The sequence below is a fragment of the Vitis riparia genome, chromosome 3, assembly GCF_004353265.1.
Source record: "Vitis riparia cultivar Riparia Gloire de Montpellier isolate 1030 chromosome 3, EGFV_Vit.rip_1.0, whole genome shotgun sequence".
Classification (NCBI taxonomy): Eukaryota; Viridiplantae; Streptophyta; class Magnoliopsida; order Vitales; family Vitaceae; genus Vitis; species Vitis riparia.
This window is the reverse complement of record NC_048433.1, coordinates 10,772,875-10,795,500: the sequence shown is the minus strand read 5'-3', so window position 1 is coordinate 10,795,500 and position 22,626 is coordinate 10,772,875. Positions and strand designations below refer to the sequence as shown.

The window sequence follows — 22,626 nt, the reverse complement described above, 5'->3', positions numbered from 1 at the left end:
GCCTGTGATGATAAAGGAATTAGGAGTAGAATTATAGTTTTGTTAAACATACAGGCCAATATGCTCCTATGATAGGGGTGTGTTGGGGAGCAAATTGACAGAGCTGATGTTGTTTGCCATTGGAGAGATGAGTAAGATGGAGATGAATAGGAAACTAGTCTAAAAAGTGACTTTGATCCCATGTAGCTCCCTTTAGGTAAACTCCCCTGCAATGTAAATGTAGAAACAAAACATATAAGAGAGATTATAGGAGAGTTGCCTATCCCAAACTACATCATGATAGCCTAACACTGGAGTCATCTTATCACTATTTCTAAATCCTTAAGAATCTTTAACTTCATCAACCATGTACTTCTGTTAACCTTGCAGACCCTTGAAACAATTCTCATGAAGAAGCTTAAAACACTTGGATGGCAACTCTTTAGTAAGTACATCTGCAAATCAATCTCCAAATCCATCTGCAAAACAATTTTTGGAAACAAGTGTTTTCGAAATCAGAACATTTTTTTAAAACTATTTTCTAATGTTTTGCAAACTAAAAATCTATTTGGGGCATTGAATATTTTTAACCCCTTTTTTTATGTTTTTTTAAAATAACTTTTATATATATTACTTTATTTTTTATCATTTTTCATATTTATATAATTATTTTTTAAAACAGTTATCATAAAACAAATAGAAAGAACTAAAAACAATTAAAAAATATTTTCTAAAAACACTTCTTTTATTAAAAAAAAAAATCATAAAACAGTTCTTTGTTTTTTGTTTTTTGGTTACAATCATATATTTTCATGTTTTTTTTTTTTCTATGAGGAGAAAATTAATTTAAAAAATAATTACCAAATAGGGTCTAAATTTTCAAATTTCAAGGCATTACACAATACACTTTTGAGGAAAATGTTAAGCAATTCTCAATGCATTTCCTTCAAGCATGCAGAACCCCTGAAACTATCATGGAGTTATTTTTATGATACAAACTTTCCCAACCCTTTATAAAACCTAATCAATTTTCTTTCTTCTTCACACAAGTGAACCACATGTAAGAGAGTACTCCTAGATGTACGAGTATATACTGATTATCATGACTTAAATCAATTTTATTAAGAAAAAATCATCTAAATTGGAACTTCTCCACTAATAATGCTGACACAGTATCACAGATGTACAGAATACTTTGTCACCTGGTGCCTGTCATTGCCTCATGAGTAGAAGGCAAATTCACTTAGAGGTTGCTGGTTTGCCATATTCAACTACACAAGAACCACACAAGAGGGGAAGTTTCCTTCCAATAAACCAAGTCCAGCATGTCAATATGCTCAATTAATCTTAAAAGTTTTATTTTTATCTCTAACTTAGCAAGGAGGGGTTCTATGGCCAGAGGAACTCTTTCACCTACATAGGAGGAATGGTCTCTTCTGTTCCCTATCTCGAGAAAATTGTGATGCGAAGAACTATTCCTTTCAAACCATTCTCATTCTGACATTACGAACTTGAAATAAAGACTCTACATAGTCCCTTCATACTCTGTCTTGAAGGGACTCCACTCCATCAAAATACAGGGCAATGCCAAAGCAGAGCAAAATCAGTGACACCCATTTTCTTGTAAATCTCAGATGATAGTACAGGAAATAATGCCTCTCAATGTCTTATTATTATAGTATAGGGCATTGGTAATTTTCTAAGTTGAGTACTGCACCTAATCATCTCAGGGTCCACCATTCTTGATAATATTCTTCAGCTTCTCATTTGCAGCAACAAGTTCAGCAGCTATTCCTGGTTCATTGGCCGAATGTCCAGCATCTGGCACAATCTGTTACAGAATTGAATAATTTAGTAATTTGTTACTCATCCAAAGATATGAGAACATGCAAAACAAATTCAAATTTTATTTCTTGATTGGGACCAATGCAGCATTAACATGAATTGTAACACAGGCAGTAGATGACTATAAAAAAAATCTGCACAAGAGATTTAAAACCATGAACGAAAAAGAATAATCTGTCAAAACTCATTTTTGGCACGTGACCTACTGAATCATTTAAGCTATTCTGTCTTCCTACACATAATTTTGAATAACAGCACATGAAAAACACACAGATCTCAGTGTGCAGATTATGAATCACCCTTCATTTTTTCTTAAGAAAAATAATTTGCATAAACAAAAATGCCAAGGATGAAACAACCCACATAAAGGAGAAGCATACAAAATGCGCATAAAAAGGTATGCAAAAAGAAGGAAATAAAGCAGAACCACTCTACTGAAACCAAACCCACCTCCACCCAGGAAAAGAAAAAAAAAAAAAAGGAATTCCGGACCCCGTCCAAAATGCAGAATGTTAGGGTTCCAGTGCTCTCATCTCTGATTATAGTTTCTGCATTCGCCATAACTCTAAAAAAACCTGGTAATCCCATTTCAAGTCTAAAAAAACCTGCATTCTCCCCATGCCACATGTGTGAGAACAGCACCAACTACCTACCATTCCCAATATTCCAGCAAAAGTACTTAAAGAATTCTGTGCACCCTCTCCTTATGGCCACATCCAGAAAGAGCCAATTGCGTCATTTGATTCATGAAGGATACCTACATCGCTCCTACTGTCCTACACTTCTCCCTATCAACAATTCTATGTCATTCCTACAAGTCAAATGTATTATGCCTTCATTCAGCTAACTTACCATGTAAACCATATCATATAGTTATTGATTATTAGCATCATTTTAACTTTATGGTTCAACTATAAGCATGTGTTATATAGCAATGTCCAATGTAGATTTCTGATTATTCAACAGGAGTTTTGTGGATGTCTACATCCATGCTCAGTGATGTCAACAGATTCGAGCATCAATAGGCCTTTTGTGTATAACAGCCTGTTAAAAAAAATGCATTTTGTGAAATAGAAACTGGTATTAATGAAAACAATGACTGAAAGCATTTTGGTTACCTTGAAATCTGCCTCTGGCCAAGCTTTATGAAGATCCCAAGCTGTCATAATAGGACAGCACATATCATATCTTCCCTACAAAAGAAATTTCAACAGAAATCAGGCTGGGAACCTAAATCCAACAGAATCTTCTAGGGGCATACGTCATGTACCACATACAATAGCATATACAATATGCATTTTAATATGATACAATAAAAAACACTTACTAATATTATTTACAACTCGAAAGACAAAAATTAAGCAAAATATGAATCCAACAATGATGCAGTAAAAGACAAAAAAAAGGAAAAGAAAGCATTCCATGCAAGTGGTCACACCTTGAAAGATGTAAATTAATACATAAACAATTAATTTCTTATGATGTGAGAACACTGCAAGTGGTAGTAAGACAAAGATTTGTTTAAAGAAAAATTTATCACTTGGAAGCTAGGCAGCATTGTAGTGCAATAATATTGAAATAATAGCAGAAAATGTCAATGTTTTGTGACCATAAGTAAAATTAGTGGATCAGTAGTAGAACTGATGCTATGTACATGCCAATTGCAGCCTGGTAAAGAAAACCAAGATTACAAATTTTTAATGTTATTTTAGGTAGCATTTCCATGTTTTCCTGCTTCTATTTTTTACAAGTCAATAAGAAAAGATCATTGTGAACTTGTAGAAAGATTGGAACCCAAACAGGCAATAGCATATTGTCTGTAAACTCATTTTGTTCCTGGGTGAAGATTCTGGTGTGCTTTAGGCAGTAAGCACAAGGACTGTAATAAGTCAGCATCCCTTGAAATTCAAGCATGCCAAATCAAGGCAGCCATTAGGACACAGTTGAACACCTTCAAACACAATGTGCATCACCAAATTAAGGGAAGTGATTTAGGTTTATGGACTTCATCATTTAATTTAATATTTAGCCAACCTCACCTGGGTGAGATTAAAGCTTTAACTCCACAAAACCTCTACAATTTTCTTGGAACAATAACTAGACTAAAGCTTTAGAGTCTGTTTGGCAACTGTTTTCGAAAATAGTTTTCTGTTTTCTTGAACAAAAAAATTATAGAACATGTTTGGCAATCAAAAAACTATTTTTTGTTCTCAAAAACAGAAAATAAGATATTTTCATATAACATCTTTTAGTTATTTTCAATTGTTTTCACTTGTTTTTTGAGAGCGGTTTTAAAAAATAATTATACAAACATGTATAATGATTAAAAATAAAGCTCTAGACATAAAAATTATTTTTAAAAATATTAAAAATAGGTTAAAAACATTTCAAGTTCCCAGATAGACTTTTATTCTACAAAACATCATAAAATAGTTTTCAAAAAATGTTCTTAAAAACTATTTTTTAGAATTATTTTCAAAAATAGTTACCAAATAGACTCTAAATTTTCCAAACCTTTTGACAACACATGTATAAGGTTTCCACATGGAATCACTCTCTCTCATCTTGTCCCATTTCTCACCAACTTTTAACCTTAAACCACCTTTAAGATCATTTTTTTTTTATGGGTAAGTGAAAAATGTAAAGAGATAAGAAGCATACATGATGTATACAAAGCAACCCAAAGACCAAAAAGCAAGGCATGAAGACACAAAAACCAGCAACCAAACCCTAAAAAGAGTAACTATTCCAAAAATTCTAACAACGCCAAAAACGGTCCCCAATGAGCAATCTAATCCAATCCCAAAAAAAGTTCAAGAAATAATTTTTTATTGTTTGGTCCAAGCTTTCACGGTTATTGAAGGTTCTCATATTTCTCTCCCTTTAGATGGTCCAAAACACGCATAATGGAGCAACTTTCCAAGCTTTTTTTTTTCTTTTTTCCAACAAAAGATCCATACAAGCTCAAGAGAAACACCCTAACTGAAGAGTGCATCACCTGTTGTACACCTTTTAGACAATAATATATTAACTTTAAAAGTATTTGTTTAAGTAATAATTAAACTCAAGCTTCAATCTTCAGCACTCCCTTTGACAACATGTGGACAATGTTTCCACATCAAATCATTCACTCTCTTCTTGTCCTTTCCTCATCAAATCTAGACAATAATACAAAAATCGTGGTGAAAAATTTTTACATTTGCTTTTTCCAAAAAGAGCTACTTAAAAAGATCAAATGCAATTGTATCATAATATTGTATGTGTATCTTAAGATACACAAGACACAATACATACTGGTTTTATGTATTGTGTATCTTAAGCTTTAAACAACAGTACTGACACAACCTTCAATTTCCAGTATATAGAGCTACCTTTAATTTCTACATGTTGTCATAGAAAGCACACCTAATTAGAAAATGGATAATATCTCTCTATTAGGACAAGAAAAAGAGTGAGTTTGACCTGAATCCAGTCCACATCACCTATTCCATTGTTAATATCTGAATAAAATAAGTGAATATTTCTTTAATATTCAACTCAGACCATGCCAGATTCGATCTTCTTGATCAATCAAAATGGATTTTTAATAGAATAAGTTTATTAGTATTATACTATGTTTTCTTAATAATTTATGCTTAAAATCACATTTAACTAGAAGAAAAGCATATATTTTGATAACATTCATGTGTAATCCAACCTAGATATGGCCCTAAACAAGGTGCCTAATGTGTCCTTTTTACTTCTTCATCCTAAGACATTAATTTCTTGCATTTTGGAGTCTACATAACAGTAGCAGCATTAAACAACATTTTTTCTATTTAACTATACACTCACGCGATAAAGTCAACTGCATAACAGACAAAGGATATGAAAAACAAGCATTAAGACATTTTCAGAATATGATAACGTCACCAGATATCATGTGTACCACCATTATGCATGAAACATTCTTTCTATATAGATTACACGCTGCAAAAATAACTAAAAAGGCCAGTTGACAAGTGATAGAGTTAAAACAAATACCTGTACAATTGTAGCATTAATATGCCTTATCTTTTCAATATTATCCAACAGGAATGAATCTGAAGGAAAGAAACCCTTGTTCACAAAGTAATGATTTTCAATCCTTGCAAATGCCTGAGGGATAGAAAAATCAACATAGTTTAGGATTACAAGCAAAAGTTCAATCATCTTTCACAACCATAAATTATATATGCATACACCGACACACACACACATATATAGATATATATAGACACAGTAAAATCACAGCTACAAACAATATATATATATATATATATATTCAAATATATACACAGAAACAAGAACTGCAGAAACACAACAAACCTTTAACCTTAATTACTTAGGTCCAGTTGCATGAATCCTTATATGTCATTCATCTAACAGTGGCCCTATCCTCTATTAAATTAAAGACCATCATAACATTTTCCAACTACCCCAAGCCAAGTTCTTTTTTAATCTTCCCAGAAGCAGCCCAATAAAAGTTGAGTACAAGGGCAAAAATTGTGAGTGAATCTTTTTCTATATGATAGAAAATGCTTAGTTAAAATCTGTTTTCCTCAACTTTAGAGATGGAAAATTACAAATTGAGCATATGAATCCAAGTTTTCCCAATGTCTCTTTTTAATGGATAATATGGCTAATCCACTTAATGGTAATACAGTCAATCTAGATGCTAAGGTAAAATAACATTTGTTTTTTAAAAAAAAAAAACAATTATAGTTTTTAAAAGCTTCCTCCTACAAAAGCAACAATAATGTGTATCATCAAATCATCCTTCTATTAGCTACACATGCATTTTACATTCAAGATTGAGGACTGTTTTTTCAAATATCATCATATGATGATTTTAGTGTTAGGTAAGAGGTGATTTTTTTTAAGTAAAATAAAAAACAAAAAATATATATATTCTTACATTTGAAATTGGCCAACCTCCTTTGCATTGAGAAATATTACCAATTAATTTTAAAATATTCTTTAGTTACATGTGTTGCCTTGTCATCAACATAACAAATAATATATTATAACAAATAGTCATTCTCAATAAGAACTCAAACTAAGGTTCAAATGTTGTTAAATATTTAGTTGTCTTCCCTGATTTTGGATCTTCACCAGTTTTTCCCAATTTACATAAAAATCTCTTACTTGTAGAACACAAAATATTATTAATTTAACACTTTCAATGCAACTTTCCAAACACAATTCCATTTAGTTTATTTTATTTTATTTGTTTGTTTGTTTACTTGTGATAGGCAAAGGAAATAGGTGTTAAAAGCACCTAACCAGAGGGGGCAGTAACCAAGCATACAGGAAGTCTATAAATAGTGCTAGAAGTCTACAAAGAAAGAGCAGAAAAAAAAACCTTATGTTTGTGACAACTTAATGGTTAAGCACAAAAGTTGTCTTGTAAAGCTTTTGCACCACTTTGTAGAAGGAAAAAAAAAATGTAAATATGCCACACCCATAGTTGTTAAAAACTTACGATATACAATACGATACAACGATATGACACATTTTTTTTATGGAAATTGATACGTATCACAATCCATATCTTACTTTAGAGCCTATCTTATGATACATATACGATACACAATACGATAAATTATATTATAATACAACAATACATACATCTTCAACAATTTTCTATATTTAAAAAAAAAATCAAATTAATTTTTTTTTAAAAGAGAATTTATGATGTTAATTGTTTAAAATATACTAAAAGATTAAAAATTAATTACAAAAAGGAGAAATAGGTAAAATAATCTTATATAAAAAGTTTCATTCTTATTGTCAGATGTAATATTAAAAGTCAAGTAAGTTTATCTTTACAATGAATTGAAAATTTTTCATTTGAATGATTTGAATGTTGGCAATGAAAATAATGGTTATTAGTGAATAATTTTTTTTACTTAATGTATTAGGTTTTTTTTAATTTCTTTTTTAGTGAAAAAAAAAATGATGACGAACCTAAAAAGCTAGAAATTTGAAGATGACACACACACACATGTATAACAACACAATAAGTGCATATGCCTAATTAGAATTTGAAACTAAAAATTGAAGAAGTTTATTTTTGTAAATTATCTAATGAATCTAGATATTAAAGTTATATTTTGTTAATTTGAACTTGTCAAAACTTCAACATTCAATGTTTTCATATATTTCAATAGATATTCACACATATACATATTTTTTCTATTTATTTTTTAATCTATAAAAAAAACTTATAATACACGATACATAAAAATAGAAAAATGATACACGATACGTTTTATTATTAACAACTATGGTCACACCCAAGAAAAGCAAAACGATGAACCTTTAGGACAAGAACTGACCACATTGCAATTTCTTAGGCAAAGATCATAAAAACTGCACAACCTCTACAACATCTTAGGATTTGTGTCCAAGTCCTTTTTATAAAATTGGTTGTTTTATTTATTTATTCATATTAGATCCATTATCATATCCATATCCTCTTAAAACAATAGTATTGAATTCAATATTTTTAGTTGTGTAAACTTTTTAAGTTAGTCGCCTTCTAATATATTTTCACTCATCCATTTGCCTATCAAAATAAATTAAAATAAAATAAAATTAAGTCCAAAATTTTTAATTTCATTCATAAGTTTGTTAAGGAGGTCCTTTCTAGAGTTTATGATTTACACTTAAAAACTCTAGAAAACATTCCTCTATTTTTATTAGACTTGTTCAGATATCCGTACATCTCCCGAGACTAGTCATTTGCTCTTGATGACTTGCACCTAGAATACAATCAAGTATAATTGAACAATAGCTTATATTGATAAAAAAAAAATAATAATAATAATAATTGAACAATAGCTTACTTATTTAATTTTTTTATGTCCCATTCAAAAGAAGACCCTAGTAGAGTTTTTCAATGTAGTGCATGTTATACTACTTTGATGATTAACATATTACCAAGCAACATACAAATGCAACAAACAAGGTGATGGTATTTAAGTGGTAAGACATGTCATTCATCTACTTCTATTGTTTTTTGGGGGCCACTATATTTCTTTTGAGAGCACTTTATATTTTCCTATGTTATTCAACATATTACCACATACCAACTAGATAAATTGAACTTTGAGATGAGATTTAAAACCAACGGTAAGACATTTTTTCATCTTCTTTAACAAGTATATAATGAAAGTATTCATACCAAAAAAGAATATCTGAACCATATAATTCCTCTTCACATATTCAATAAACTAACAAGGATTATGCAGCATGTAAAACTCCAATTGCATATCCTTCAAATTTCTCTCATGTAGTTTGTATTTTTAGCAGTTAGCACCCAAGGAAAATGACAACAACATCAACTTTTAGATTTCTTTCCTGGAAGCAATAGGTCCTTGGACATTATTCTTTGACCAAGAAAGAAAAATAGGAAGCATCACATCCTATTCAGCCCCAATTAACTTTAAAAGGAAAAGAAAATATCCCAATGAAATTGGAAAGTCATCTAAGGGATATAAGGCATTTCAAGAACTACTTAACAAAGTTGTATTTCACATGAACATTTTGTTCTCTCATGCTAGAATTAGAAATGGAAGAAGGTGAAACAAATTCTTAGTATTGCTAACCTTCAAGCATATAGAGGCTGATAACCAATTAGGAGATGGAGAATTGGAGGTTGATAGGGCATAGAAAAAGTTGGTTCTTGTTGGAATTGAAGTCATTTGAAATACTTGTGGAAGATGCTTCAGGGAGTTTGGGGGAAGAATTCTAGAGAAGGAGAAGGAGTATCAAGGTGGATCATATGTAGAGCAAAGGATCTCCCATGGCTCCTAGATGGAGTGCAGTCCTTTTGTAGAGGAGAAGAGAAACCATTTTGTAGGGAGTTAAAAGAAGAAGGAAGAAAGGTATAGGTTAGATATTTGAGGTAATCAAGCTAGTTGATATCTACTCTGCATATTGATTTCAAAGGAGAATGGAAGGCTGCCAATCCTCTTAACAGAGGGTTTGAAAATTAACCTAATCAAGAGTTAGCTCATTCCAATTAGGATGGTGGAGAACTTGGAGGAGTTGGCTTTTGTGTTAGGTTGCAGAGTGGGTGTGCTCTCGACCTCCTATTTGGGCCTTCCTCTAGGTGCCCCTCATAATTCTTTGACTGCTTGGGATGGGGTAGAAGAGAGGTTCCGTAAAAGATTGGCAATGTGAAAACAACATTATATTTCCAAAGGCAGGAGACTAGCACTAATTAGGATTTAGGACAACTCTTTCTAGCTTGCTGATCCACTTCATGTCTCTATTCCGGTTATTGAGGATAGTAAGGTTAAGATTCGAGCAAATTCAACGAGAATTTTTTCAAGGAGAAGGGACCTTAGAGAGAAACCTCATCTAGTGAAGTGGTCCATTGTTTGTTCATATAAGAGGAGAGAGGCGCCTAGGAGCTAGACGTCCTTTAATCAACAAGGCCCTATTGTGCAAGTGGAATTGAGGATTTGCAACAAAAAGGGAGGTGTATTGGAGACAAATTATAAGCAGTAAATATGAGGAAGTTGAGGGGGGTTGGTGTTCTAAGGAAATAAGTGATGGTTATGGTGATGGGTTATGAAAGGCCATAGAAAGTTATGGGGGATAGTTAATTGTAGAATTTCATTCTCTGTGGACAATGGGAGTAGGGTAACGTTTTCAAGGGATAAATGGTGTGGCAATGACCCCTTGACTGTTTCTTTTCCTTCCCTTTTTGCCTTAGCTACTTCAAAGGATAGGGTGGCAGACTTATAGTCTCACTCTAATGGAAGAGGTGTTTGGACTCCTAGATTCTCTAGGAATCTAAACAATTGGACGATTAAGATTGTGGAGCACTTCTTGGCAATGCTTCTTATCAAGGGGGTTGTTGGGAGAGGAGAGGACAAGATGTGTTGGTTAAAGACAAAAAGCGGAACTTTCTCTGTTAGGTCTGTTTACTCGAGCTTGGAGGAAGGGAGATTAGAGTCATTCCCAATTGTGTGGAATGCTTAGGTTCCACTTAAGGTGAGCTTCTTTGCTTGGGAGAGGACTAGGGGAAAAGATTTGACTCTTGATCAATTACAATAGAGAGGTTGATCTTTAGCCAATAGATGTTTATGTCACACTCGTGAGGAGTTAATTGACCAAATTCTTCTGCATTGTAGCAAGGCGAGGATGTTATGGCAGCTTTTGTTCTCTCTTTCTGGTATCTCTTGGGTGATGCATTCCTCTGTCAAAGAGACTCTATTAGGTTGGCATGACTCTTTTGTCAGGAGGAAGCAGAAAAAGGTTTGGGAACCTGCGCTTTTGTGCCTTTTTTTTTGGGATAATTTGGAAAGAGCAATATAGTAAATCTTTAGAAAATGTGGAGCTCTTTGATCATAGACTGAAAGTTCTGTTTTTGTGTAGCTAGTTTTCTTGGTCCAAGCTATTTATAGGAGAAAGATTGTTGTCTATATTGATTTCATTGATTGAAAGGGTGAGGTTTAAAGGAGGGGGTATTTTTTGTTTTTCCATCCCTTTTTTTTTTTTTTTTTTTTTACACTTTTTGGCTTTCGTTGTATATATTATGTGTCCTTTAGCGCGCCCCTTTTTGGCGTTTTTCAATACATACCTTTTATCCATCAAAAAAAAATTATCTTAATAGAGGGGGTTGGCTTTATTGATTAGGTCACTATGGCAAACAAGTTCCAAAGCCTCAAGGTTATGTCTCCTCTCCGTCATTTAGTGGCAGCAGTTCAGCTGCCTCCTTAGGATGTTGCAAGGTTGGGTAAGGAGCCTAGTCCAAAGAGCATATCATATGCTAAGGCAATTAAAACCTTCAATGGAAGGGGGTGTAGCAATATGGGTACAACGTGCTAGGTTGCGGTATTTACCAAAATAGGCTATGGGCTGCTTTTAGTGGCCAGCTGAGGGAATTTTTTCACCTTCATATGGAGTGGCAATGCTTGAGAAACAAGCGTTAGTCGACAGGAATCTAAAAGGAGGGGTTAAGTTGGTGCCCTCGAGGTTCTCAAATTTTTTTAACTATGGGGTTTTATCTTTAAGATTTCATCATGATCTTTTCAGTATAACAATTTGGGATGTTTATGTTTTCATCCTCTTATCTATTTTCTTTTAATACTTCAAAACCTATAGGTCATATTTGATATGTTGGATATAACATGGAATAGGATAAGATGTGAGATAACATATCGTATCTCATGTTTTTGTTAACAATGAGGTAGAATATATTATTTCATCTCTTATCCTATTCCATATTTAATTAAGAATACATAAAATAAGAGGCAAGATAATATATTCACCCTCTTTCTCATATCCTTCCTATATAGGATTTAATAATCCTATGGAGAGATGAGATATGTATATACATAACTCATGGATCATAAATTCTTTTCTCTCATTTATTTCCTTCTATTATTTAAATTTTTTTCTTGTTAGCCCCTTTGCAAAACAAAAATTTTAATTAAAAAATAAAAGCCTTGATTAAAAAATGTAATACTATTTATTTATAAATTTTTTAATATTTTAATTACTAATACTATTAATAAAGAAATAAAAATTACCAATTGAAAAGTAAATTGTAAAGAGATATTCAAATATTGCTAAACATGAAAGAGATTTCATATATATATAAGGTGATTGTCTAGGTGACCTAGGCCACCAGGTTAGGCAGGGCAAATGAAAGTCCCCACTTGAAGACCTAGGCAAGGTGGCTTAAAAGAGGCAACACCTAGGCTATCGCCTTAGGATTAGGCTCAAGGTGTAGGGGCGATTGTCTTTGATCATGGATTAAGATTAAACATACTTGATTGTAATTTATTTCAATCTAATATTAGATTAAAATAGAGTATAAAATGAAACATCATATTATCAATCATAGTAATAACAAGATGAAGGACTATCAATCTAGTCTTGATGGAAGTGATAACAATTTTAATTCCAATGATGATGCCTAAATCTTCTCTAGGATGTTTACTCTCTTATTTTATTTCTTTATTTTAATTTTTGAATGTTTGGAAAATTAAAACATGCATTTAGACAACATGCATTTCTCTAAGCAATATGATGTTTCTTATGATGTGGGGTATAATTTTTAACACTTCAAATGATGCTATGTTGTTAATTTCATAAGATGCCATTTCTTTTATAGGTAAATTTTTCTCCCTACTAAGACTTGAACTTGGAACCTCTCACAAACCCTCCCAACCCTTGACCATTTGAACCAAGCCTTAAGGGTGTTAATTTTATAAGACAACACGAGGAATGAAAATTTATTAGTACTGATTGTTAAAAATGATGTTTTTATTGGTTAAGTATCAAATAGGTAAATATATGTACACACTTTATCGCCTTACTATAGTTAGGCTATTGCCTTGGTTTTTGCCTTTCACCTTATATATGTATGTATGTATACAACATGAAGCAATATATTTGTTATTTGAAAAATAACTTAATATTAGAATGAATGAGCTTTCCATTCCAATTTTTATTCCTTTGACCACCAAATACTTAATGGTATAATACATCTCATTGGATACAGTCAAGAATGAAAATATCGATAATCACAGATATATCGATATTTCAATTTTACAAATATATCAAATATATCAAAGATATATTGACAAATATTTTAGAAAAAAATATTGGTAGACCAAAAATTGATCAAAATTCATGAAAATATAAGAAAAACCTTATAAAAATATAATTAGAAGTATAATAGAAATTTTAAAGTTGTTTTATTGAAGAATTTGATATATGTATAATATGATTTATCATATTTAATAATAATATCGTATGTGTTGATAAAAAAATATGAATTTTATAAATGTATATTTATTATTTTTTTTATAAATAAGTGTATATTTATTATTAAATTACATCAAATATTATTTCATAATAATATTGTGATATTTGATTATAACATGTCTAATTTAAAATATATTTAATATTAAAATTATGATCCATTTAATTCAATTGTATTAAATGATATAAAATAAATTGTGATATATGTATAATCTTTTAATATTTAATTAATCTATTAATGATATTAAAAACACCATGAAGAAAATTATCATGATAATTTTTATATTTTTGGTAATCAATTATATGAAATTTTTTTATTTAATTATAAAATAATCATAATTAATTTGTTCTCTAAAACATTCTTTTAATATTTTGTTTAGATAATGACTTTGAATATAAATATCTTGGGTGCAATATAATAAACAAGGAGGTTACTTGCTCTAGTGGTAGGCTAAGTAGTGGGTAAGCATTTTGTTTGGGGTTTGAGTCCCCTCATCAACAAAATTAAAAAAGGCAATTTTAAGCTTCACTATAGTGCACTGTAACACTTTCACTATGCGGCACTGTAGCAGTGTTGATCCGCGTTGACTATCTGAAATATCGGAAAAAATCAGCGATTTTGGGCGATTTTTCCCAAAATTTCGCCTAAGCGATATTTCTACACTTAATATCGTTTCCATATGTCCCAATAAACGATATATCGGCAAAATGTTGTTGATATTTAGCGAAATTTTCATCCGTGGATACAACCCAAGATACCATTATTTATTGGATATACTATCTTAGGATATCATAATCTATTGGATATAATATTTAGCAGTGGTTCAGGAGGTTGGAATCTTAGATTCCATAGAGACTTTAATGATTGGGAGTTGGACTTGATTAGAGGATTGCTTATTATGCTCAGGGACTTCAAGCTATCTTCAGAAGAGGACGTGGTGCTTTGGAAAGGGAGGGGGCCATGGGAGGTATGGGGTGAAGGATGCCTACAACGGGCTGGTTGTTACCAATGCCTGCGACTTTCCGTATAGAGGCGTTTGGGTGGACAAGGTCCCAACCAAAGCGGCGTTTTTTGCTTGGGAAGCCACGTGGAGGAAGATTCTTACCCTGGATAGGCTTCAAAAACGGGGCTAGCAGTTTCCTAACCGATGTTTTTTGTGTGGTTGTGAAGAGAAGAGTGTAAATCACATTCTTTTGCATTGTATAGTGGTAAGGGCCTTATGGGAAATTATTTTTGCCCTCGTGGGGGTTCAGTGGGTGTTCCCAGAGTTGGTGAAGGAGGCGTTATTCAGTTGGAAGGGCCCCTTTGTGGGGAAAAAGAGGAAAAAAATTTGGAATTCTATCCTGTTGTGCATTTTTTGGACGGTATGGAAGGAAAGGAATAGGTTAGCTTTTAAGGGAGGGGTGTTAAATATACAAAAACTCAAAAATTCTTTTGTTTGTACCTTGTGGAGTTGGGCTAGGGTGTATATTGGAGAGGAGTCCTCTTCACTCTTAGGTCTTTTGGAGTGGCTAGCGGCCACTTAAGGGAGGGTAAGGGTGCTTGTTTTTTTTGTGCTCTCGTTTTGAGGCAGATTGTATACGTCCTGTATGCTTGGCGGCCTTTGCCCTTTAATATATTCGTGATATTTATCAAAAAAATATATATATATTTAATGATATTATATTTCATTAGAAATGATATTCTATCCAACGAACTAAATGTAGCTATAGGATTTTTGGTTTAGGTCTTCATCATTGTCTTTGCAACTCTAGAGATTTAGGTTTTTATCTTCCTATCCTCATCTTCCCCACCTTATCTTCATCATCATCCTTTAGGGTTTCATCTTCATCGACATATTTGGGTGTTTCGATCATCTGCAATGACAACCACCATGTCATTTTTTCATGTTTTTCGTCCTTATTTTCCATGTTGGTGGTGTTTCATCCTCACACAATTATGGTGGATTTTCCATCCTCATCCCAATATGCAATGATAATTCTTCATCTTGGGATTTCCATCTTGGAGGGGTTTTTAATCTTCATGAGGTATTTTCTAGCCTTTTTTTTTTTTTCTGATAGGTAAATTTTTGTCCCCATTGGGACTTGAACCTAGAACCTCCCACAAACCCTCCCCATCCCTTTACCACTTGAGCCAAGCGTCAAGGGCAAGGTACTTTCCATCTTAATCTTACAATTTTCACAAAGAAGAAAATAAGAAGGTTCTTGTTCTCTTTTTCATTGCATTTTCCTTCAGGCCTATTATAGCAGTCATGGGTGTTGCTCACACAACTTTGCACTTTTGAAAATAAATAAACGTGTAAGAGGCACCAAGTGGGGGTGGCAGAATCAGCATTGGTTTGAACAGAAGTTTCAAATGCATGCCAATTCTCATAATTTTTTCTGCCACAAATGAGTTATTTTTGGCCTTCAACACCATGTATGCATGTGTAAAAATAATCAATTAAAAAATAATATGTATGTGCACACACATTTGCATGTAAGCATGCTTGCACAACAAGTTTGCATTGGAGGATAAGAAAACAATATAGAATATTGCATATAAGCATGTAAAGAAAACAAATGAGTTACTACAAGATTGCAAAAGATAGTGAAGAGATATATAACCTTTATGAGATCAAAATTAACTAAGCCACTCATGAAATCCCCAAAAATACCACATTTCAAAATGCATTAATCAATTTTCACTACTGCAAAGCTCTAAGATAGTAATAATACTCTCTGCTGAATTAACTTACAAATGCCAATGAAAATTTATCATCATCGCCTTTCTTGATGTTCTCTTCATTTGGAAGAAGATGAGCAGTCATCATTTCCCATTTTGTCCATGCTCTAGCAGCTGCATACTAAAAGCAAACAAGAGATTTAAGGAAAACGTAAATTGCACTCACAAGTCACAATATAATATTCAGCTTGAAATCATAATAATCAAGCTAAAGATTGCATGCAGCAATTTTATTTCATTTTTTCAGTGCTAGAGATACCATACTTAGGCAGTTTTCTGGGATATTGAGAAGGACCTAGGAACAGTCTAGACTACCACAAAAAGTGCTAGAGATACCATATTTTGGCAGTTTTCTGGGATATAGAGAAATATCTAGGAACAGTCTAGACCACCACAAAAACTGCATGGACCACAAGAAGACGGATACTTTGTTCATAGCAACTCATAAATCCAATGTGGAGTGAAGTGACTTGCTACTTTATTTTATATTAATTCTGTAACTAATCCTTTCCAGAAAATGTCCACACATCCTCCCCATTCATTATGTATCAACATATACTCCAATAATGTATAATTACAACATTAGAATCAGAATTCCAAATGCCCATCTGACATCATTAATGCACACATCTATGACTTAACTTTTTTCCCATCAAACAAATAGATCTATATTGTAAAAGATTTAGCATGAGGCATGAACAGATGTAAGATGAAAAAACTCATCAACAACAAAGTCTTGAGATTTTTAAGCACATAGAAATATGAAAGACATGAATATAGGATCACAAGAATTACCATAATTAATTCAAGATGTAATTGTATTCACCAGATAACTGGGTTTTTGAGTTCTAATTGAAAAGAATTTGGAATTTCTGCAAGTCCATATTTTAAATAAAAAACTATCACATTATTTAAGAATTTTATAAAAGAAGCTTGAACCTCAATAAACACCACACACAATACCAAGCAAGTTCCACAAGGCTATGTGCCAACAGCCAACAAATCTTATATCGAGTAGGCAGACTTGACCTCCTTTTGTCACAATCTTTGACAATGTATTTTTTCTTCTCTCCCAAAAAGATTTTTCTAGGACATAATTTTGAAACTATATTCCTAGAAAATTTCACTGATGTTCAGAGATGCATGTTTATTTACAGTTAAGATGCAGATACTGAGGCCATAAGAAACTAAGAAGAAAACAGTTCAGTAACTGTAAAAGAAGGCGGCTCTTGTCAAGAACTAGACAGCAATTCTTACTTGTATTTCCATATCATCAGAGTTTAATCTCTTGTGGTAGGCATCAATTAAACAATCCCTTTCATTTTCTGGAATAAGATCTCTAAAAGGCTCCCAAGCTGTATAATGAAAAGAGACACACAAAGCATTCAGTCACCTTACAAAGTTTCATCTGCAAAAATGACCAACACAAGTGCAGAATATCAAAGTAATACATCTATAAAATGAATACTCGCCAAACACACCTTCCCCACACCTAAAACTCAACACACCCCATGGTCATGTTTCCTGAATTGCTCACTTACATTCCCCGTCAGGCTAGGTCCCTTGTAAATAGATTCTGAAATAGGGAGTTTTTCTGGCTTAAGGGAACACCTAAAATACATGAAATAATTTGTGCCTTAAGAAATGTTGGAGACACATTCTAAAAAGATGATATCTTAGAAGTGAGATTACTATTGCTATTGCAAGTCTTGAAATAAACACAAAACTGGATAATGTCTCCCCAAATCTGTCAATAATATCCTGAGGACATGAAATTTACAGCTTCGGTAATCCAATTCTCAATATATTAATCACTAAAACAGAATAAGAATTCTAGAGAACATACCATCAGGATATATAGCAGCAGCACCACCCTCATAAAACCAATCAAGTTCCTTCTTCCGCAACAGAAAGATCCCTCTAAGGACCATACCAGTGACCTTAATACATTTAACATAGAAATGTTTGTCAACTCTTGAATCAGTTATTTATGCAAAAGTTTTCTCAAACTACAGAACTTTTTTTTCCATACAGAGCAGTATCAGAAAAAGAAAAAAATGAGAAACCAAACACAGAGTGTACCTTGTCAGGGTGTGACTGACTATATGCAAGGGCCAGCGTACTTCCCCATGACCCACCAAATACCTGAAGAATCCAACAGAAGAGAAATGTTGATAGTTACAACGTGCATTCAACAAGAACTTCACCAGGCATGAAATCTTCACCTGCCATTCTGGAATTTCCAAGTGCTCTCTTAGCTTTTCAATGTCATTGACAAGATCCCAGGTGGTGTTATCCACCAAGCATGCATGGGGTGTGCTCTTACCAGCACCTCGCTGAAAAAAAAAAAATAATGCTTTATGAAACAACTTTATAAGCAACATTTAGCAATTAATTAAACATAACAGTTCAAAGAAAAAACCTGATCAAATAGAATGATTCGGTAGAAATCAGGATCAAAGAAGGTCCTGTTACTTGGTGAGGTCCCTCCTCCTGGGCCCCCGTGAATGAAAACAACTGGCTGAAACATATAGTTCACAAAGAGATAAACCAAAGTAAATCAAAGAAATTACAAGCAAAAGAACAACAACCCACATCTCTTTGTAAAATGACCATGCAGGAGCCAACTGTTATATTCATTCTATAGATTAAAGCATCCAGAAAATTCATTTTGATCTGTAATATTACTCTCTACAGGTTTGATGCAGAGCAAGACAGAAAAGTAAAAGGAAATTGGGTGGAAGAATTATACATATTCCTTGTCCTAGAAACATCCTAAACTACAACAAGGTCCACTTAGTTCAATCAGTAACAAATTCAGTTGCCAATATTAGTAACTTTTTACCAAACTAGTTGAGTCGATGCCATAACTGCTGCTTTGGTTTATGCGATTTACTTTAGCTACATGTTATTTTATGTTGTATCTGAAATCTATGTAAGCACACATCTCCGGCAGGCTCCCAAGTTCAGATATATGACAATGCCAAACCCAACCACCCAAACAAAGAAAAAGGAAAAGAAAAAAAAAGAACAAAGAAAAAAAATAAAAAACAGAAAAAGTTGAAAAAAAACAGATGTTATAACATAAACTTTTGGTAAGTTCGAATGTCCAGTGGAATTATCCGGTTCATTGTATGTTCACTTAGCAATTCATTAAACACGTAGGTAGGGTAATCTGGGGGCGAAAACAGAGCCAACAAAAAGGCAATATAAATGAGGTTACTTTTAAATTCTGAAATGCTCTACCATGGCAAGCCATAAAAGAATCGAATCAATTGCTAAAAGACACTTACAATGAACTCACAGCAAATACTAAGCAAAATACAACAGACCAATCCAATTTGCATACAAGATTCAAACATAGCATTACAGAAATGTGAAGGAAATTCCAATTTTACATCAAACAATGCTCTAATATTAACCCACTTAAACTAACAATAATCAACTACCATATATAAATTAATGAACAAATTAAATAAAATTAAAACCAAAAATTTAGGCTTGGGTATATAATTAAAATTGAGAAATACCCACTCACATGCCCATTTGGATTTCCTGACAGCTCCCAATAGATTGAATGAAGATCTGAAACCTTCAAAAAACCTGAGCTATACGGCTCTATAGGTGGATAAAGATTCCTATTTAATTCCGGCACTTCCTTGCCTAGATCCATTGTTGTGCCTAGTTGGTTCTCACTCTTAAAACCAAGTCCTTGCGCCTGTAAAATGGAATTCTTTCTTCCTGCCCAATCACATAAACAAATCCATATGACCTAACAAAACTAGAGAATGAAAAAGGAACAAATTATGAACAAACCGGTTTCAGCTCTTCTACTGTTACATAAGACTTAAAACCAACTTGAAATTCACAAAAAAAAAAAAAAAAACACCAACAACCAAAGAAACTGCTGGATTTCTGACAAAGAGAGCAGAACGAGGAAACAAAATTGAAACTTTGAATGCTAGATTTTTCTTTTGTGATCAAAAAGGAAAACCCTCTACTTCCAACTGGTTGAAGTAGGAGTGGATGATTTCCATTTTCCAAAAACGAAAGCAACAACAATCATGGCATTCCAAATTCGGTTTTCTTCCAACGATCCAATAAATCAGCGAGTGGTTTGTTGCTATGAAAAGGGCAGAAAAAAAAAAAAAAAAAAAAAACAACCAAAATTAAAACTTTAAATGCTAGAATTTTCTTTCGTAATCAGTTGAAACAAAACCCTCTACTCGACTGATCACAACCCAACAAATTGACATAGAAAAGAAGATGTTTTTCATTTCTTCTTTTCAAAAATCGGTAACAACAAACACAGAACTTCCGATTTTCTCTTCTTTTCCTGAATTTTCCACAAAACCAACCGACGGGTCAGTACATACAGAAGAAATACACAGAAGGAGAGTGAGAGAGACCTGAGAAAGATGGAAGACGGGAAGAGAAAGAAGGGGAATTTAAGGAAAAGAGAGGAAGAGAAGGAGAGAAGTGAAGAATTTTTGGATTGAAGGCTAAACCCCGCAACATCATCAGTTTCCTCTCGTCATTGGTTAATTTGAAAGCGATAATTATGGGATAATATGGCACATTCTCTTATTCTATGCCCAAATTGAACATCATTCGTCCTTGTGTGTACGATTTCTTTATTCCCCATTTCAAAATGGAGAACCCATTCTCCATCCATGGATTATTGTTTGTTTGATATTTGTATATAAAATAAAAAAATTTATAGGACGCAACATGATGTTAGGGGGTCCAAATTTAAATTCAAGTGGGTTGTAATATAGATTCAATTTATTTTTTTTTATTTATTACACTTTACCCTTTATAATGTGATTTACATATTACCTTTTTCAATTTAAAATCGAACAATGTATCTTTCATACTTTATAATTATCGGATTTTTTGAGTGGCGATGTTACCTTAATTAGATAGAAAACACATGTGCTCTCCACATGACCCATTTAAATGAGAGTAAAAGTGTCATTTCTCCTCCTCTTCCTTCTTTCTTCCTCCTCATATTGCAACCAAAGCATATTAGGTAGTAAAAATTGCAAGAAAATGGTGACGATGCAACATTTTTCTAAACTTTCTTTTTCTTTTTATTCTTCTCTCTTCACTCTTTCTCTCTCCTTCCCCTTTCTATTGAAAATTCACATGGGTGAGCACTTTGGGTTTTTTTTTTTCAAAAAGCTTGATTTTTTTTCCCCCAAATTTCCCCTAAAATTTTTTCAAAATTTTATGAAACATCAAAACGAAATCCTAACATTAAAACGTAAGTATAGCATAAAAACGAAACTCAACCCTAACCCTAACTCTGTGTTGTATAATCTAAATGTTGTTTTAGGTTTGTTTGATTGTTGTTGTTTTTGCACTTTGTTTGGTTGGTGAGAAAATCAATCGATTTTTTTTTTCTTTATAAATTTTGAATACGAGACTATTTGAATTAGTTGAAGTGATTTTTTAATAATATTGTTATTTTTTTGGTAATTTTTTTTTAGTTTAGTTTCAATCACCATATGATTTGTAATCCTATTCGCCCAAATTATAGTTTCTCAAACCAAAATTCTTAAAAAAAAATTCCAATTGGTGATCGAAAGAGGAAGCAGAGGGTTGGGTTGGGGATTTGAGTGTTTTGAAATGAAATGATTGTTTTGCCCTCAATCACACGGAAAGCACATATCTTTCTATCCAAGAAAATAACGTCGTCTCTCAAAAAATACACATTACATGTTATTATAAAGGATGGAGGGCACATTACTCAATTTTGAACTCGATAAGGTAATGTGCAAAATACAATATAGGTTAGGGGTAAATGTAATAAACCTTTTTTTAATAGAAAAAACTACAGAGTATTTATACAACCGCTTGAAAGAAGAACGGTGATTGTTTTTTAAACCAAATTTTAAAACATCTTTAGAAAAATATAACCTTCAAGTGATAGACTCTAAATTACAAATACATTTTTTAGCCAAACAATCCGCTGTTATATTTGCTACTCTATAAATATGATGATAAATACAAACATTAAAGTCTTTAGGTATCTTTCAAATTATGAGCAAACATATTGCATCACATATACATTTTGATTTTATTGCTTTTTATTTATAGTTTTGTAGTGATACTTTTTTTTCCTCGTGATTTCAATGATGGAGATTGGAAGTTTGATATGTATAATTAAAATTATTTTTGAATTTCTAATATTAATTTTTGAGTTTAAATTAATTTTGAATTTCTAATATTAATTTTGACTTAACTCAATGGCATCTTTCATGTTA

General features: G+C 32.5%; 1 protein-coding gene across 2 annotated transcripts; it reads right to left on the bottom strand.

Annotated features, from left to right (window-relative positions):
* Positions 1 to 1,439: 1,439 nt before the first annotated feature.
* On the bottom strand, positions 1,440 to 20,990 carry LOC117911500 (proline iminopeptidase). 2 transcript variants are annotated; one of them, XM_034825901.1, is made up of 11 exons: positions 20,767 to 20,990; positions 19,896 to 20,098; positions 18,780 to 18,878; positions 18,583 to 18,693; positions 18,440 to 18,502; positions 18,204 to 18,297; positions 17,615 to 17,712; positions 16,377 to 16,478; positions 5,848 to 5,961; positions 2,943 to 3,017; positions 1,440 to 1,810 (listed from the first exon to the last, which is right to left on the bottom strand). In XM_034825901.1, exons 1-11 carry the CDS (start codon positions 20,876 to 20,878, stop codon positions 1,706 to 1,708), a joined length of 1,176 nt encoding a protein of 391 aa, XP_034681792.1. In that variant the 5' UTR covers positions 20,879 to 20,990; the 3' UTR covers positions 1,440 to 1,705. The 2 variants fall into 2 exon arrangements, with proteins under 2 accessions (XP_034681792.1, XP_034681793.1); XM_034825902.1 differs by lacking the exon at positions 20,767 to 20,990 and adding an exon at positions 20,247 to 20,749.
* Positions 20,991 to 22,626: the final 1,636 nt, after the last annotated feature.

Coding starts and splice junctions, on each gene's coding strand:
- LOC117911500 (XM_034825901.1), bottom strand. CDS start 20,878: ATGATGTTGCGGGGTTTAGCCTTCAATCCAAAAATTCTTCACTTCTCT. Junction 20,099..20,766: donor CCGTCTTCCATCTTTCTCAG/GTCTCTCTCACT, acceptor GTGATTGGGCAG/GAAGAAAGAATTCCATTTTA. Junction 18,879..19,895: donor CAGGAAATCCAAATGGGCAT/GTGAGTGGGTAT, acceptor TATATGTTTCAG/CCAGTTGTTTTCATTCACGG.